Here is a 20,059-nt window from a genome sequence, read left to right as displayed (position 1 = left end):
AGCACTGGTGTGGCAATGTGGCCTCACCAATGGTGAAGCAGTGGGTAGCCTGGAAATTATGGCATTGGTAGTAATCAGATGTCTGTCAATATCTAGCTTTGCCACTTACTAACTATGGACAAAACCAGGACTGCCAAAAAGTTACTTAGCCTCTCTAAGAATTTCCCATACATAAAATGCAACTAACAATATCTATTTGTCCAAACTGCTGTGAAGTGAGACAATGTACATAATCTATAAATGTTTCTTTGAGATGCTGTATATAGAATGCCTAAGAGACAGATATATTTCATTTATTTCCCCTAAAACCATGCCTTTCAGGGGACAAGAAAGTAGAATGATAGAAACAAGATGAGGCTATAGAATATAGAAAGTGAAAAATTATAGAACTTTTAATGTATAACATATGTCTAATAATAATATCAATAACAAAAATAATGATGGTGATTTAGTGGGATGCCTGGTAAGGAATACTTTTTTTAAAAGTAGAACTGCCATTTAAAAGTTGCTAGTTACTTGGGATTATATTTTCCTAAACTGGGTTCCTCAGGCACAACCTACTTTAGGCAGCCTATTCTGTAGTGTTTAAAGGCACAGACTCTGATGACACAGACCTGGGTCCATCATACAGATGTATAACTTTGGGCAAGTCAGTTAATCTCCTGTGGTTCAGTTTCTTCATTTGGAAAATGAAGAATACATCAACCTAAGTGTTGTAGTAAATAAATCAGTTAATATATATACAATACTTAGAATAATGCCTAATACATAATGTTATATATGTATAGCTATTATTAATATTAGTTATGAAGTGTCATTTTAAAATAGCACTGGGTAAGAAGCTCCACATGTTGGTTGGCCTCAGGCCAGAGGTGAGATGGCACAACTGAGCAAAGACAGCCAAGCTCAGGGTGGACTGGGGAGGAACTCGTCAGCAAGTCAGACCTCACCTAATGCAGCTTTAGAAGACGGACTGTGGGCCGGGCGCATTGACTCGTGCCTGTAATCCCAGTACTTTGGGAGGATGAGGCAGGCAGATCACTCAGATCACTTGAGGTCAGGAGTTCGAGACCAACCTGACCAACATGGTGAAACCCCATCTCTACTAAAAATACAAAAATTAGCCAGGTGTGATGGCAGGCGCCTGTAATTCTAGCTACTTGGGAGACTGAGGCAGGAGAATCGCTTGAACCCAGGAGGTGAAGGTTGCAGTGAGCCGAGATTATACCACTGCACTCCAGCCTGGGCGACAAAGCAAGACTCTCTCTCTCTCAAAAAAAAAAATCATACTGTGATTTAACAAAAGTTAATTCAAAGACAGGGTAGTAAAAAGCAAGCCGTACCACAATAGATAACACAATAAATATGCTCATGTACACTTACGCAAAAGCAGTCACGCAACACATTTCTGGCACCAAATACAAATGAAATTGTCTGAAACTCACATCAGGCATATACTCCTAGAAAAAGAATAGATTTTAAAATATGAAATGGGCATTTGTAAATACACCATTCAGGATATAATCCAGATATAATTAAGAGATGAAGAAAGTAATAAAATAGTGTAAGAAATGTTTTTCAAATAGAGCCACTGAGAGGCATTAGCATGGCAACATTAACAGAAAATAAGACATTACACTAGGCAGCCACCCAGCACACAGGAAGACTCTGGTGTCTCAGATCGATTTGTTCCTAATTCAGTTATCTACCAGCTCTCGTTCTGAGGTGATCTCAAAAAATGAGATTCTTGTGATTATGGGAATATATTTTTATGATCATAAAAGTATTTCCCTTCCTCAAATTAGAAAAAAAATGAACTATATCAATAGAGAAACTCACCAACATGCCTCCCTATTTTTTACCTGTAAGGATCATTTTGTGAGTTAAGTCAGGCCATGCTTGAAAACACTAATGATTGATATTAGTTATTGTGACACCTGGGTTTGAAAGGATTAAGGGAATAATTCAATGAGTGCTCTCCATGGTGGCTATAAATATGATATACACTTACAGGAGAATGACTATTCTACTGAAGAAAAGGCATTGCTTATATATCATAGATTTAATATATATTATATTATATATATAATGTTATATGTAAAACATTATATATAATATATATTTTTGTATGGCACTCCTTATATGTATATATAATATTTTAAATTCAAAGTAAGATTATTCATTTCCTTTGTAGAACACACACGATAGTGGTTTACTAACCACAAATGCCATCTTCCAATTGTTTTTTTTTCTCTTTTGCTGAACTAGTTTTTGTACATCTATTCAGACTAGATAAACTAAAGCCATTTGTAAAGATTATATCATCATTTAAATGTAATACTATCTATTACTTTATTACTATTAAAGTGGATGATTAAATTTAGAGGTGGAAGAATACTGGTGTTCTTCTGGTTATCTTTGACTCCGGTGAAAAATATCATATGCATGAAAGAGTAGGCACATGCATAAACCATGCCTGGTAAAGGTATTCTCTGTGTGTGTGCATACATGTGTGTAAGGCATATGTCAAAGCAACACAAAATGTCACAAACATCAAAGGAGTCAATTATTAAAATTTTGCCATAAAAAAACATATTTTATAAAAGCTACTAGTAAAAAAATTGCCTGACTGTCCTTTCTTTATTTTCCCTGCTCATTTTCTAAGCAAAGAAAGAAAACTGATATTATAGCTGAAAGGTAAGCCAGAGGACACAGAAGGAAGAGCCAAGACCTAAATAATATACTGCCTGGATGGTCCCACAACACAGTTCTATAGGCTAATCATTCAAGTTATCCAAGTCATCCAAGTTATACAAAGTTATCCAAGTCATCCAGGTTATACAAAGATTCTCTTATGGCAAATTGCATATAGTTCTTCCTCATTCCTGGCAAATGCCCAGTAGGAAAAACTTGAAGTCAAAGAAAGTGAAAATGCCAGATAAATAATAGGTATAAATACACTTCAAAATGCTTTGTCTTCCTTGAAAAGCCCACAGGCAGAGAGCATGCAGCCTGAGAAATTCTGCCAACTGCAGGTCTCCCTTCCATCTCTGACTATTCCCTTCTGTCTTATTCTGCTGATTCCCACAGAGAAAGCAAGGAAATAACAAAAGCATCAGCCTGAGTGTAGAACATTTTGCTGCATAGTGGGCCAAAGGGAGCAGAGAGAGGCTGAGGGGATGACTCAAATGGTCAAGTTTTTTTTTTTTTTTTACTTGAAACTCTGTTGAGTTCAACTGGTGTATATGCAAGGCCAGACAGGACCAGGCAGTCACAATCACAGCCAAACCCCATTACTGTTCCTCACCAGAAGCTCCCTGTAAAAGTAGAGGAAAGCAAAGAAGAAAAGAGAAGGTGCAGCCCATGTCTACTTCTCAGCTAGAGACACGTGGTCCCTGCTGATTTGGGGGTTTGGCCCTGCAGGGCACAGGAGGCAACTGTTCTGTGGCGACCCAGAGCTTGCCTCTAAAATCTCTTCCAATCCCAAAAGGTATTTTGGAAAACACTTGGCGTTCCAGTGTGGTGTGGTGAAAATACTATTCAAAAGCAACTATAAAAATAGCTAAATTATTCTTATATCAAAATCAACTTTACATTTCAATATAAGAACAAGAATCAGATATGGCCTAAGGGTATGGATAGAATATCATTTCTATTTTGCGAGAATATCTTTTGGCAGCTTTCAGAAATGGACCATTTGCCATGCACAGATCAGCCTTGCACAGGAGAGAGGATGCACATTTTAACATGTTTGCAGCACACTACCTTGATCAAGAATCAAAATTTCCAGCAGAGCCCTTGGATCCCAACCTCCTTCATTATAACTCTTTCTCCAAATATGTAGCCACTCTGGCATCAAGCACCATAAAAATTCAGCTAACAGGTATATGTAGGAGGTGTTCTTGTTTTGCCTGATTTTTTAAATTAACATGTTTTACCCTTTCTTTTGCTCTATTAACACTCACTACTTTCAGTGCCTGACGCTGTACAAAAAAGAGAACCATTTTATTCTGAAGAATTCAAAATAACTTAAAGAATAGAAGTTATTACAGTAAATAGGTGACAATCTGATACTTAGGAGCCTGGCACCCTCAGCCATTCTGCAGAAATGCAAACCCAAAACTCAACTCCCACCCAGGGGGAAAAAAAAAATGTTTCAACAAAAGCATCTCTGAACAGAACTAGGAAAAATAAAAAACATAAGGAAAGGGGAAAATATGCTGTGATGAACTCTTTCTACTCCCCCTTCCCTGGACATTCAGCCAAACCCCTGATCCCACAAATCTTTCCATCTTTCTGTCACCAAGGTCAGAGCACAGCCCAACTGCAGGCTCTCACTGAGACTACTGTGGCCTCTGCATGGTCTCCTGTTTCCACGCCAGCATCTCACTCCTAAGGCTCAGGTTGACCCACTACCTGCTCAGTTGCTCACTACCCTGCTCAATTGCCTCCAGGGTTGGAGAGTACATGTCTCAGCCCTCATATCTGGCCACCCCTTCACTCTCATCTTTATTGGAATTACCCCTATGCCCACACCCTAGATTTCAGTCCCGCTACTGACTTCCTATTTTTTGCATACACAGGACACTTATTTGCCTTTGTGCTTAGTCAACAGTCTTTCACCATCTCCCTATGTCCAAATCCTAATCACACTTCAAAACTAGGAAGTGGCCACCAGACAGAACACCCTCAAACTGTGGCCACCAAGCCTACAGACCTCCCGGTATCAATGTCCACACTGTCTCCTTCCATCTGCAATGAAAGAGGGGTGCTTCTTCTGGCTGAAGGCTAAGGGAGACCTTCCTCCCGTGGCCTGTGGGACCCACCCCAACACATGTACTTAGGAACTTTATCCCATCAATTATCCCCCTTTCTCCTTTATCTTTGACCTCTCCCTCTCCATAGGCACCATCAACTCACTCAAGGTATCTCCATTTATAAAAACCTTTCCATGGCCTGTTTCTAACACTTTCTTCTTCTCCCACTACTGCTTTATTTTATCGTCTGTATAGAGCCAAATTGCTTGGCCACTCTCCCTGTCCCCACCTCCACAATTTCCACATACCCCCCAACCCACTGCATTCTTACCTGCATCCCACCACTCATTTCTCCCAGTTGGTGAACTCATCCCATTAGTTTGTAAAATGTATTGACACTTACGTGTTGTATTGGTACCTACATGTATTGCCCCAGACAACACATGCTTAGCACTTGCCCAGCACTTGGGAGAAGGGGAAGTGGGGAAGGGAGAAACCCGATATGACCTCTCTGAGTCAGAAGTTCAAACTGACAGCTAAATTCATGCCAGAGATATATTTTATTTAACCTATGATGCTTTTAAAAATATATGATTTATCTGACAAAAATTCAGGAATCTAAAGACTTCACACAAAAATCTGGGATTTGGCTTCTATTAAAGAATCTAGAAGCTCTGGCAATACAGTTTCTTTCCCGGGTGCCAGTAATCAGCTGAGAAGCAGCTACTCCTTCAAGGGGGCAGGGGCTCCCTGGTCCACCATGGCCCCACCAAACCCTCTTGGCCTCTTGTCTTTATTTTGGTGACCCCTGTGGGCATTGGAGTTTGGAGTTTGAAATCCCTGCTTTGGATCATTTGCGTCCAATAAAAATACAAGTATGAGACACATATGTAATTTTACTTGTAAAACGAGCTTTAATATATTTAATTTAACCTAATATATCCAAAATGTTATCTCAACATGCAATCAATATAAAAAGTTTAATAATGGGATATTTCATATTCTTTTCTTTGTACAAGTCTTCAAAATTCAGTGTGCATGTATGCATTTTACACTTATAGCCCATCTCAATTCTAACTAGCCATGCTTCCAGAGTCCCATAGCAAAATGTGGGTAGCGGTTGTCACATGGAACAGCACATCTCTGGATGCTAAATGGTTAGTTACAAGAATCAGATCTTGCAGGCAGAGAAAGTCAGGATGAGAAACAATATTAAGGAGAAAGAAGAAAGCAGGCAGGAAGGACTAAGAAAGTGGGTGTGGATGTTAAAGAGTAGACATGCGAGATGTTTAAAATTAGAAGGGAAAAGGGCAAGGATACAGAGACAATGAACCATGCTCAGTGAAAAATCTGCTCTAGTCTAGTCCTCCATGGGAGAAAAACATCCTTTATAAGCAAATGCAGTTGATGGGCAATGCAAATTTTCTGGAGGGAGGATTTGGGGTTTTTTTAACTAGGCTCAGCATTAGACAGGAGGGGTCAATGTAAATATCACCTGGCCACCTGTCTGAACTCCACTTCACACACTTGGTATTTAAGAGGCAGCAGAATGAACCAGGCTAGTGAGGACAGGATTCTTGGTCAATATTGGGATTATATATTATTATTATTATTATTATTATTATTATTATTGACAGAGTTTCACTCTTGTCTCCTAGGCTGGAATGCAGTGGCGCTATCTCAGCCCACTGCAACCTCTGCATCCCAGGTTCAAGCGAGTCTCCTATCTCAGCCTCCCGACTAACTGGGATTATAGGTGCCTCCCCCCACGCCCAGCTAAATTTAGTATTTTTAGTAGAGACAGGGTTTCACCATGTTGCCCAGGCTGATCTTGAACTCCTGACCTCAGGTGACCCACCTGCCTCAGCCTCCCAAAGTGCTGGGATTACAGGCATGAGCCACCACGCCTAGCCAATATTGGGATTGTAATCTGAGTCGTGGCTGGGAGTAAAGGGAAGATAAGAGACTTTCTTAAATAATGGGTTTGGGATGCAGGAGAAGTGTAGGTACAAAAAACAGATCAAGGAGATGGGTCAAGGAGAAGTAGCAGTGAAGAAGGAAGGAGGGTATCTTGAGCCAAGATCCAGGCAGAATTCAAGACTCAGAGGCATAGCTAAGTGAGGATATGTAGGCAGGAATCAGGAATCCAGATGTGTGGGTGCAATGTCAGAGGCCAGAAAGGGAGACTTGGGTGCAAAAAATGGATATCCAGAGTCAGAGTCCAATACCAAGAACTATATCCTTCACCCGGAGACCTCAGAAATAGGATACTTTTCCATCCTCCATGGGAACACAATATGGCAGTCACTTAGTAGGTGCCACATCCTCCCTTCACCAGACTTTAATTCTGGTTCTTGTCTGCCCAAGAATCAGAATTAAAGTCTAGGCTGGCAAAAGCCAAGCTACCAGCTGGGGGAAGAGGGGAACATCAAATATATCTGCCAGGCTTAAAAGGACTTGGAATCGAGAAGGCAATAATATCATTTCACAAACATAAAGCGATTTTGAAGCTTTTCCAGAGGCCTTATCTCTGAACAGTTCTAGCCCATCCATTCATCCCTTCATTCATTGTCACCACTTACTGAGTAGTCTTCCCCTGAACTGTTTTACAATACCGATTCACTGGGTCAGTTGTACTAGGGCTTGCCAAATTCCATGCCAGCAGGGCTGGCAAGGCAAGTGAAGGTGGTTCAGGCTTAAGCAAAATAGGTTCCGATGGTTAATGCTGAAGGGGCCTTTCTAAATGAACCCAGTGGGATTAGGAGGATACAAAGATCCTAAGCTGTCCAGAGGTCCACTTGTCTACATTTGTTGTAATTTTCCAAACTGGCTAGCACCCAAGAGAACAGGAAATAAGGCTGGTATAAAATATCTCGAAAAGACTTCACTGAAGAGAAGAAAACTGTTCTCTCAAGAAGACACTAGGCAGGACTTTTAAATCTCATTTTATTACAAATATAGTTTTCCATACTGCACCCATACTTCGTTAAATACAAATATTTGGAGACTTTAGGGACATTGTGGCCTGATATTCTGCCAGAAAAAAAAAAAAAAACTTTCTAATGATAACAAACTGCTACATATTAGAGGGGAAAATATATTTGGATAAAATCTTGAATTGTTAGGGATAGTAAACTTCTCACTTCTGATTCATAAAAAGCACTATGAGTTAGAAGAAAAGGTTGATGGTGAAAAGCAAATTAAAATGGCACATAAAGTTAATGATATAGAAAAAAGCTGTATCTTCAGTGGTGCTAACAAATCAAAATTTACAAAAACTGTAAAGACTATTTGTTAAGTGAACAAATGACTTGAGAAAAGGGTGCCTCTTCTTTGATTCAATAATTAGCTTTACAGAAAGGTAAGCATGTCATAAACAGGTATGGTTTATACTCTAGTTTTATAAAAACATGCACGTTTATATAAAGGAAGTTGTAGGATAATATCTACTCATTCACATTAAACAAACAAGCAAAGCCCAGTATGCAAATAATGACCCTCAGTTATCAAGAAATGGTCTTATTTAGGATGCTTGACTTACTGAGGCAGGGAAATATGTGATTTTTAGTAAGTTTTCTAGTAGCAAAAAGCAATTAAAGCAAATGTTTCAAAAAATTATTTTCAAGCCAGGCTCAGTGGCTCACACCTGTAATCCCAACACTTTGGGAGGCCAAGGTGAGTGAATCACCTGAGGTTGGGAGTTCGAGACCAGCCTGACCAACATGGAGAAACCCCGTCTCTACTAAAAATACAAAATTAGCCAGGCATGGTGGCACATGCCTGTAATCCCAGCTACTTGGCAGGCTGAGGCGGGAGAATTGCTTGAACCTGAGAAGCAGAGGTTATGGTGAGCCAAGATTGCGTCATTGCACTCTAGCCTGGGCAATAAGAGCAAAACTCCATCTCAAAAAAAATATATATATATATATACATATTCTGCTTACCTAAAGCAGATGTCTGCTACAATATTATAAATAGATATAGACCAAAAAGAAAAAATATATATAACTTAACTTCTAAATCTGCAGATTTTTGTCAATGCTTATAAAGTTATACAGACATATTATTTATACTCTCCATTAACCAGGATTCGTAAATGATTTAATAAGCATTATGATCAAAGAAATCATATTACATGTTTCCTTTAGGTATCAAAAATATATTATTAACCTTTATTTTGTGAAATCATTTTCAAACAGTGAGGTAAAAGAAAGAGGAAGAAGAATGTTCTATTTTTAAACGAATCTGCTAATCCCATTTTTTTCCCTCAACATAACATATTCATTCTTCATGATAATGCATACATACTTGCTAAAAATAATGTAAGATTTTTTTTCATTGCTGTATAAAATTGTAACATCACCATTACTACCTTGATTAGTCATGGGCTACTTTTTCCAACACTGCAAGTAACATAGTTCATATCCTAAATTAAATAAGAAGGACTGGCAAAGTACCCTGTTAATTTTTTTCAACCACACACTTATTTGTAATAGCAGCAATTGCAAAAGTTCAATATACTCTCCAATAATAATAACAAGCACAACAGCAATTGCTAATGTTTATTGAACACTTGCTATAGTTTAAGCCAATCTCTCATAACATCTACTAACATTTCCATTTATGCAAGATTCATAGTTCAGCTCAAATTTGCCAGATATGTATTATAGCAAGTAAAGGTTAAAGGGAAATATGTCATCCTCTTTACTCCCTTCCTTTGGAATAAGCTGATGATCGCAGCACTTTTCATGAATGCTATCGCACATCAAACTCCACTTTCCACCCTGCTCCAAAATGTCCTAAGGTCTCATCCACCCTCTCTCACTTTCAATCTGAAAGGGGTCATTTCTGAAGCTAGACCAGTATAAAGATAAAAACATTGTTTTAGGGGCTTGATTTTTATACTAGTTTTCTTCAGTGACTTTAGTCATTTATAATAGAAAATATGTTTCTAAATCTGTGCCTTCTTTAAGATGGAGTTGTGTTCTTTGAAGCCATATTGTAAAAACACCTGAAAAATTGCAAAAATCCACCCAAGTCACATTTTTGAATCATTTTGTTAAACATGTGCTTTATTTAAAAGCTCAGATAATAAAGCAAGATATACTTCATGTATAGACTTAATTGTAGGAAATATTTTTTCCACTTTTTATCAGAGCTTACAGATATGTTTTAGGAATCTTATCCCAATGAATAGATTCCTCTTGCTATGTTTCAAAACATATCTAACATACACTGAATAATTTTCCTACTTCTTTTCAAAAATAGTTTCTCCTTTGTGAAAGCAATTTTAACAAAGTTTATTTAAAGAGAAAAAACTAAAAGTTCAGCATTCATAAACACTACATGCTTTTGTTAAAATACTAAAAAAATGCAACTTATTCATTCCTCACTCTTTATCTTAAAATACTGACTTTCTGATCCTAGCAAAACATAATTTTAGCAACTCGTCAAGGCAGAATACATAAAATTGGCATATTTTTGATATGCACACAAATTGAGAAAGCATCTTTTCCAACTGTGTTGCAGAAAATGAAATGCATCTGGTATGACAATATGGCCCAACACGTGAACTAGAATCAGTGGGGAAAAAGGGATTTTTTTTTCCTTATTCTCAAAACAGAACATTTGAAATAATGCACATCCCCCAACAGCAAGGCATTATTAAGTCTGTTAGTACATATTGCAAATGTATATTTGGCTAATGAAAACACAATAGCAAGAGGACCAGCAGGCACATGGAAAGTAGCCTGGTTTGTTCACTTTTACTCATATATATCAGTGACTCCCAAATCTCTTTCCCCAGCCATCCAAACCGATTTTGTTTTCTTTGCTTTTGCTTAACATCTCTACCCACTGTCAGAGTACGTGCACATATGTTGTTGGGGCCTCGTGCTGGGCTGGGGAGGTGGAGATGTGAAGAGTGTGTTGGAGAACATGGCTTATGCCAGGATCAAGCAGAGAACAAGAGAAAAAATTAAACAATTTGCCTATTTTTGCAATAAATTTTATTTCTGCCTTGAAAGAAAAGTCTTTTCATCTAGGCACTCTAAAGATGTATTAAATGCTTTTATTGTGTTTCTTTCTTGAGTACTGTGCTTGTGAACTGTGAATAAAGCTGAAATCTGTATGTGCTACACGACCCTTCCCCATGCCTAGGTCTCTTTGGAAATGAGCTGCTGAGAGAGTAAGGAAAGATCTCTGAGATATTCAGGAAGCTTGGAAGAGTGCTGCAAAGCTAAGCTGACTTCTGGGCAGCTGAATGAGTCCCCTTCCAGTTCTAGGTTCCAATTCCATTTCTTCCTCTTCCCCATTCAGAGGTAAGCCAAATCCTCTCTTTTACATTGGTCATAGAGTGCTGATGAAAGCCGTATTTGTGACTCATTACAGAGAAATCTCTCCACTTCTCAGAGAACAAGGCGCCATGAGCAGCAGACACTAGGGACCAAAATTGGTATCTCTTTCTGGGACTGTGTCTGGCATCGGGCAAGTCCCTCAGGTTTTACCATTCTGTCTGCCTATATCCCTTCTTTCTCTTATTTTCTGAAAGATATTTTAGTTTTTTTATTTCTCTTATGTCTATGTCAAAATGCTGACTCTCTGTAATGAAAAGCTTTTTCAGAGTTACAGATCAAGATAATCTCATTTGTAAATGTGACAAAATATATATGCAACAATGCATCACAGAACAAATTACAAATTAAGATAGGTAATCCATCATAGAATTGATTGTATATAGGGATGGGGAAAAATCTCCAGAATACACGTAAACTTGCAAGGCTCTAGTTTCATCAGTAAGACCAAAATTATCTAAAAAATGGAACAAGTTCTAAAAGTTGTCAAAAGTAGCTGTCATAACGGAAAAAGATTCTGGAGACTGACTTGAGTATAAAACCTCTCTCTGTCATCTACTAACTACGTGACCCTGGAAAGCTTATTTAACCTATGTGAGCATTGGTTTACTAATCTGTAAAGTGACAATCACATAGGTCTGCTGTGGGGGTTAAACTATGTCAGGCTATAAAATGCCCAGCAGATGGTGAAGGTGTACATAATAGTGTTAGTTTAGTATCTTCTCCAGAATAAGTTTATATCTTTTGTATACAAAATTCATACTTACATAGTAGTGTTTTCTTAATAAAGATTGGTAGTTTTGGAAAACCTTTTGGCAAAAAGGAACATAAAAATTCAGTTATCTATTTTTGCTTTGAAAATGTCTTGGGTCAGTGAACTTCAATGTGATTTAGTAAGTTAACATTCACAGTGACATGATATATACCTTCCAAAATAATTCAATTATTATTTGTTGTTCTATTGTCCTTGATAGTGAAAGAAAAAAATATAAAGTTCCCCAACGCTGAAATTCTTATACATTAGGGTTATGTACACACTCAAAAATCAATACTTCTTTAACATATAGTATTCATCTATACTGAATTTAAAACATTCTTCTAAAAACAATGATCACTTCACTTTTAAAACCAAAAACAGGGGCTCTATTCACACTTTCAAGATGACAGGAAAGGTACATGTATTTAGTCTTTTTTGTCACTATTATCTCTACTTACTCTTCTGTGAATAAAATCTTTTTCTGGATCATCAGGTGTTTGCTTACTGCAAGCAATTTTGTTTATTTAACAAAACATATTCATATTCTGGTTTATTTTCTGAAGCTACACTAAGAAATCAGTCCATTAACTATGAAAACTTTCAACGGAAAGCCTATCTATTCCTGTATCTTACCCTTCAAAACACAGCCTGATGGTTCTTTGTAGCTGAGCTTTTAATCTACTAATAACTAAAGTTTTAATGTAAGTGTCATTCATCTAACATAATGAATCAGAGTCAAAACAATGAGAAAGTTTAAATAAACTAAGATGTATTGGGAGAAAAATGTTCTTTAGGTGTCTGGCAGAGTGACACTTCCAAAATGTTTTCTAGAATTAAAATGATTTGATAGACATTTACAAAAACAGCAGTGCCTCTTTGAAACTGAGGGAGTAAAAACAGCTATTCAGTGGGACACGTTGTGGGCCCCACACATAAAATTTCTAGTAAAAGCACTTTAAAAAACCTTGACTCTTGTCAGAGCAGTCAACATTATGTATAAAGCAGTATACTTTAAAAGCAAGTGCTTCAGGTGACTACTAAAACTTCAGCAGGCTCACAGGAACATATGCATTTGACTAACTGGGAGGAGACGCTCCCGCTGTCCACTTGAAGGGCAGTGATCCACTTGCCACGGGAAGGTTTAAGAAAGGGGTGCCGGAAAATGAGCAGACCTGCGCTGATGCTTTCCCTGGCACAGGGACCTCACATGTGCCATAATTTACCTCTCCACGTTTCTACTTCTTCCTGCCAGCCATTTGCTTCAAATGGTGCCCCTCCACACCACCACACGTGGTTATAATTGTTTTTAAGTTATTGGGTTAGTTTTTTCTTTTGCCAAGATGAGACTTGGCTGGACATCTCCTTCCAGGAGACCTCTAAAGAGTACCCACTTTAGATCTAACTTTTCATTGACTACTCAGAAAGATTCTGGTGACAGGTATCATTTCTATCAAAAGCAAAGTCCGGGTGCAAGTCACAACTCTTTCATCTTTGCTAAACTACAGCGAGATGTTTTCTTTCCACTGTTTCCTGTACTTAGAATTAACAGCATTTCCCCTCCCGCCTCCCGGCCCCCGCCCCCCGCTCCCCGGGTGGTGAACGCCTGAAGCTGGAGGCGTGGCCCTGCGCACCTTGTCTCCGGCCGCGCCCACTGGCACTCACCTGGCTGCTGCCGCGCTCCTCGCCCGTCTCCGGGGCCCGAGACTCCACGGGACTCCCCGCTGGCTCTGCGGAAGGAGGCGGCGGCTCCAGCAGCTGCTCCAGGCAGGCGGTGCCCGGCAGAGAGGAGCTCTTCTGATGGCACAAGTGCGCCCCGGGGCCCTGACGCCGTTCACCCTCATCTCGGGCGCGGTCACCCCTCGGGGGAGGCTGGGGCGAGGAGGACAGGGAGGATGAGGCGGAGGAAGAGGAAGGAGCTGAGTCTGGGGAGCGTCCGCCAGGAGGCGTCCCTCCCGCTGCTCCCGTGGCCACCGCGGGCCCCTTTCCGGCGGGTAGCAAATGCTCGCGGATCCGGCGGCGTAGCGTGGACCCCTGCTCTGCTCTGCCGGTGCCGCGGGGCTCTAGGGGCTCCGGCGAGGAGCAGCACAGGTTGGGCTGCGAGGAGGAGAAGACTCGGTCCAGCACTTGCTTCCGCTTCTTGAAGCCGCTCCACCTGCTGCCTGCACCACTCCCGCCGGCCGGTGCGTCCCGTGTGCCCACCGCGGGTGGCGGGGAGGTCGAAGGGGTGTCCGCAGTGCGGCGCTCCGGACCCCCCGCGCGCCCGCCCCCGCCGCCCTTGCTCCTGCCCACCCCCAGTTGCAGGTTCTTCCAGAGCCGGGCCTGGAAGGAGGAGGACGCCGCCGCCGGCTCCGGCTCGCCCGCCGCGGCAGCCCGGGGCTCCATCCTCCACCCCCTGCTCCTCCTCTCCCCTCCTCCTCCTCCTCCTCCTCCTGCTTTTCCTCCTCCCTCTCCGGCTGCGCCTCCTCCCGGGTCCCCGCGGCGGTGGCGGTTGTGGCGGCGGCGGCGGGCGCAGCAGCAGAAACCGGGAGTGCCCAGTGACTTCAGGCCAGCTCGGGGGAAAGAGGCGACCGCCGCCGCCGAGGCTTTCTGGCCTCGGGACTCTGGTGCCGCCTCTTCCTCCCGCACCTGCTGGGGTGGGCTGGAGCCGTCACCGAATCCCGGCCGCGGCGCCTGCAAAGTTTCTCGCTGGAAGCTCCGCGGCTCCAGTCCACTGGCGTCCCCCAGGCCGCGCCCTGGCTCCCTCTTCTCGCTGGCCGAGCTCGGGAAGCTGCACGCACCGGGGCGTGCGCGTCCAGCTGCGCCAGGGACCGCACCCGGCGCCCTCTGGGCAGCACCTGTCAGCGGCGGGGGCGGCTGCCTCCAAACTGGGCGAGCACGCGGCTCAAACAACACGGCGCGTCTGGCTGGAGACTCCGGGGACCAGCAGCCCCCCTGGGGCGCCCCGGGACCATCCTCCAGCTCCTAGGTGGGAGGGCCGGTAGGAACCGGGTGGAGCTAGGTAGGGCCCGAAGCCAGCTTGCTCCCTAGGATCGGGCCAGAGTTGCCCACGCAGCTCGCTGTGCGCTGGCCGCTGGCCGCCCTGGCGATCGTCTGGGTACGATGAAGCGAGCTGGAGTGGAGACTATGAGCCCTCGATGGGTCTCGTGCGGGTGCCAAACGTCCACTCTGAGCGATGAACCCGACGGAGTTCTAAGGCTGAACACGTCTGCCCCCGCCCCGTTGCGCGCCCTGGGTCCAAGACGAGAGTTTAATTTCTTCTGTCTTGACTTCATCCCCATCCACCCCTCCCTTCTCTTTATTTGCCTCTGCACTGGTCTCTTATGATCAGGATCTAGCATTTCCGGAGTCTGACGATAAAGCCAGCCCTTAAGTTGCAGGGAGTTTACGGTGGACGAAGATGGGTGATGCGCACTGCCTTTCATCCGATTCGGCACGCAGAGAATCTTGTTCATTTCATTCAAGCGCATTTTTTCTTTGGTTACTTCATTTGCTTGTTGCAAGGCAAATGGAAAAGGCTTTTTAGCTCATTCAGACTTTCCTTCTCCCAAAGCTGCTCAGTCAGGGTCTTCTGATCCTACTAGGAGAGACTTCTGAAAAGCCAGCAACACAATGCCTCTTTCTTCCCCCTCGATGTGGAAAACGGGAGAGTTCCCTAAGCTGCAGCAGCACAGTCTTGTCTGGCTAGCAGTGTGCTTTGGAGGTGTTATCAACCTAAATTTTTTGTTTTGTTTTTCTTACCTTTATAACAAATATTTATTAAGCACCTACTATGTACCAGACGGGATGCAGCTGTGAACAAGGCATCAGGGTCCCACCCACATGGAGCTTATTGTGAGGAGGAGGGTTGGGAGGCCATGTCAGACGATAAACAGAATTTCTAATATTGAAAAGTCCCATGGAAACAGTTAAGCAGGGTACCACATAACAGAGTGGCTATAGAGGAAGAGCTTCCAGACAAAATGCAGGACACCCAATTAAACTGACTTTCAGATCAACAATGAATAATGTTAGTATATGTATGTCCCAAATATTGATTGCATGGGACATACTTATACTAAAATACTGTTATTTATCTGAAATTTAAATTTAGCTGGGTGTCTTGTGTTTTTGTTTGCTAAATCTGGCAACCCCATATGGAGATGTTTTTGGTTGTTTACATTATGTGTACAGGGAGAGTCTCTCTGAGAAGATAAAATTTTGAGTTAAGACTTAATGAGGACAGAGAACCAGCTATTGACGGATCTGACTGTAGAATGTCAGGTAGAAGGAACAGCAGATACAGAGGTCCTGAAGCAGGAAGCAGCTTGGCTAGGCATGTTCAAGGACAGATGGATACCACTCCAAATAGAGTAGAGCAAGGTGGGTGGGGTTGGTAAGAGATGCAGTGAAACAAAAGGTCAGCTAAGGGAGTGGGTCCTATAGCCAGAGTGAGAGTTCATGGTTCCTCTAAATGAAATGGGGAGGCATTAGAGGTTTTTTTTTAATTGTGAGGGTAATGTGATGTGATTTACTAATAGTAATGCCAGGTATTAATAAATAGCCTCACAGGGCTGTTTTGAAGATTAAGTGGACAAAGGACTTAGTTCTGTGCCTGTATATAGTTGATATTATTGTTATTTAGCAGACCCAGTGTTTCCCAAGTGTACAAATACTATGCTTTGGAAAAAGAGCAACGTGAGTGGATAAACACTGGGCTTCAATTAAATAACACTATTGAAATGACAAGATTACAGAGATGGATAGTGGTTGCCAGGGGTTAGTGGTGGGGCAAATATAAAGGAATAGAATAAAGAAGTTTATTTGTTATGATGAGACAAATTTAGATTGTGGTGGTGGTTACATGAATCTGTGTTATACACAGGATAAAACTGCATAGAACTACATATGTACATGAATGCACATAAAAAGTGACATCTGAATAAGGTGAGTGAGTTGTACCAATGGCAATTTCCTGGGTTTTAATATTGAACTATAGTTATGTATGATAATATCATTGGGGGAAATAGGGTGAAGTCACACAGAAGCTCTATATAGTATGTTTGCAACTTCCTGTGAGTCCATAATTATTTTAAAATTTAAAGTATAAATAAAAGCAAAACAGTAATAATAAAGCATGATTTTTGTAAAAATTGTGTGCTGCTGAAAGTTTTCCTTTGGAACCTTAATTGTTAGAAAATTAAGCAGTCTTAGATCTACGATGGACTACCCTTTCTCTGTAGCTCTGTTCTCACCAACCCACCTAATCCCCGAGGAAGCCTCTGAGAAGCAAATGAAGGAAAAGTCCAGGACTGATGAGGCAAGTCCACATTAGGGCAAACTCACAACTGCAAATGCAAACACTGAGGCTGTCAAGCTGTCTCCAGACTGAATAAGAAAAGTCAAGCACATTTGCCTTTATGGAGGTACCTCCCCTTGGGTTAAAGCAGAAAGGGTGGCATTTGTCACTGGCTTTTCCTTCCCCTTCACTCCAGTTTTCTTTCTCTGTATTTTATTTCTGTGAGTTAGTCCTTGCTTTTCACTTAAAAGTTTCAGGTAAACCTTTTAAAGTTTCAGTTAAAACTCTTTAGCTGAATTATAACTATCATAGCTAACTTTATGTAGCTGATGGTGGCTTAAGTGTTAACTCTCTCTAGAGTATTTATGAGCTTTATATATGGGAGCTTTATAAAACTGAAAATCTCCATCAAAATAAGTAGAAACCTTCATTAAGGACTTGGCCATTCAAGGTAGTGTTAGTCTTACAAAGTAAGCTACAAACCATCTTCAGAGGCTTTCGCTCCAAACCTGCATCAATCCCTTATTAAATCAATAAGGAGATCATTATCAGAAGCCCAAGGCAAACTGTTTTTTCCACACCAGACGATCAAACTGAAGGCACCAAGACCACAAAAAATTACCTGAATATAAAGCTATTCTGAAAGCACAAAAAGAAACCGCACTACCCAGAAATCTTATTCTCTAGAGAGAACAAGAGGAAAAATATTTTTTCTAGTCTGTTATAATTGTAGACTGAAGATAATGCTACACAATTCAACCTTAAATTCATTTAGTCTTTAATAATGCATTTAATTGACTTTTTAATAGTATTTTTCTCTTCTACCTGTCTTAAAATACTCTGAGATTTTGAGTTCTGAAATCTATAATCCCAAATAACACATCCATCAATATGAATTCATTTACATATCTTGAAAAAGCATATGTAACTTTTCCTAAATCTCTGAAGTGGATTATAAAATGAGACTGTCCTACAGATTGTATATCATATAAAGCTACACTAGATAAGGTCTCTTCTGTCAAATGTCTTATTATATTTAAGAGAAGATACTTATAAAAACTCTACAACACAAGCGGAAAGTGAATGGTACAAATTAATCACTGAGGAAGTGAAGAATTACTTCTGGTTTGACTAATCAAGGAGGACTTCTTGTTGGAGGCATCTGAGCTAAGATCTAGTGCAGGTGGCAGGGTATAACAAGAAGATGGATTGCCACCAGCAAGGAAGAGCAAAATTCATGCCATGTACCAAGACTTATATAAATGTTGGCTATTATTTTTATTATTACAATTTACTGTCTCAAATATTGATATTTATTGCTTAGATTAATATTAAATATGCTTCAAACATTGATATTCAAGAGGTTGAAGTGATGTATAAGTCAATATTTGAGCAGAAACCCAAAGGAAGTGAGAGAAGGAGCCAAATAGTGAATCTGAGGAAAAATTTTTCCAGGAACAGGAAACACGAAGCACAAAGAGGCTGAGCAGGAACATTCTCAGCTTCAACAATGGCAAAGAGGGCAAAGTAGCTGAAAGAAAGAGAGCAAGAGGGGAATGAGAGGAGAAAATATTGCAGGGAAGCTCAGGGCCAGATGATACAGGATTCTGTAGGTGACAGTAAAGACTTTGGACTTGGGTAAAATGGAAAGCCATTAGAGTGATTTGAGTAGAGTTTTTTAATAATCAAATTGCATTTTAAAAGGCTCATTCTGGCCTCTTTGTTGACAATAGAGTAGAGAGGCATGGATGAGAATAGAGTTTAGATAGGAGCCCATTCTGGGAACCAAGTTTAGATAGGAGTCCTACAATAGGGACAATGGTGGCTTCCACTGAGGTGGTAGGTGAGAAGTGGTGACCATAGTGACATTATGGATACAGGATATTTTGAAGATAGAACTGACAGCTGGGCATGGTGGCTCTTGCCTGTAGTCCCAGCTACTTGAGAGGCTGAGGAGGAATGATCACTTGATCCCAGGAATTTGAGGCCGCAGTGACCTATGATTGTGTGATTGCACTCCACAGGGGCGATAGAGCAAGACCCCATCTCAGAAATAAATAAATACATAAAATTAAAGATAGAGCTGAGAGGATTTACCATAGTTTGGACATGGGGTACTCAAGTATTATGTTAAACTGTTTGCATTATTTATCATACACAGTTCTCATTGCAACCCCATTTCGTAGATGAAGAAACCAACCCTGAGGCATATTAAGTGCCTTGCAAGGTCACTCATTGAGTAATTAGCAGATCCAACAATAGAAGCCAGGTCCATGGGCTTTCAAAGCCACATGGCCTCTTTAATTTTAAAATATATGCACAAATAGAATAAATAATGGAAAGAAGCCTCAAAAGATGAACTGATTCATCCCCTTGCCTTAGATGAGCAATAAGACGATCTTGGACAGAACCAAACTTTCCACTCAATGAGATCAAGGATGTAAATGCAAGCACAAAAACAACATTTCTGGAACTAACAGAGTTAAAGGCCAATTAAATGGCACTTTAGGAGCCCCATTGTCAGTGCAGTCCTGGCTGCTGTCCCAGCTCCCAGCACTAGGCCAGATATCTTCAGGCCCTCATGTTCTCTCCCAGTCTCTGAAATGGGATAATAATATCTGTCCACCTGATCCATCTCACAAAGACCCAATTCAAAGACAAATGTAAAAAGCATTTTTAATGAGTAAAGCCTGTCCAAAAGAGTGGCATTATCATCACTTTGTAACCGAAAACAAGAAAACCTACCAGACTGATTTGTTCCACATTACATGGAAAAATCCTGCCTGTGTGGAATGAAGCATTTTGAACCATTCAAAACCAAGAACTCAGTCATCACAATTCACCATATTGAGTTGACTGCCAGCTATACGATTAACTCAAGAGAATGAATTCCTGTTCTGGTTATAAACTAGTTTTT

General features: G+C 41.0%; 1 protein-coding gene across 1 annotated transcript in view; it reads right to left on the bottom strand.

Moving 5' to 3' along the window:
* The window catches only part of MCTP1 (multiple C2 and transmembrane domain containing 1), a 606,741-nt gene extending 592,492 nt beyond the window's left edge, over positions 1 to 14,249 (bottom strand). Inside the window, exon 1 of the mRNA XM_010380609.2 lies at positions 13,530 to 14,249. Coding sequence (XP_010378911.2) covers positions 13,530 to 14,249 — 720 coding nt within the window. The remainder of the gene's footprint in view (positions 1 to 13,529) is intronic.
* Between the last annotated feature and the right edge of the window lie 5,810 nt (positions 14,250 to 20,059).

The sequence above is a fragment of the Rhinopithecus roxellana genome, chromosome 3 (genome assembly GCF_007565055.1).
Source record: "Rhinopithecus roxellana isolate Shanxi Qingling chromosome 3, ASM756505v1, whole genome shotgun sequence".
Lineage (NCBI taxonomy): Eukaryota > Metazoa > Chordata > Mammalia > Primates > Cercopithecidae > Rhinopithecus > Rhinopithecus roxellana.
The sequence above is the reverse complement of the archived record's forward strand: the minus strand, read 5'-3'. Positions and strand labels throughout refer to the sequence as shown.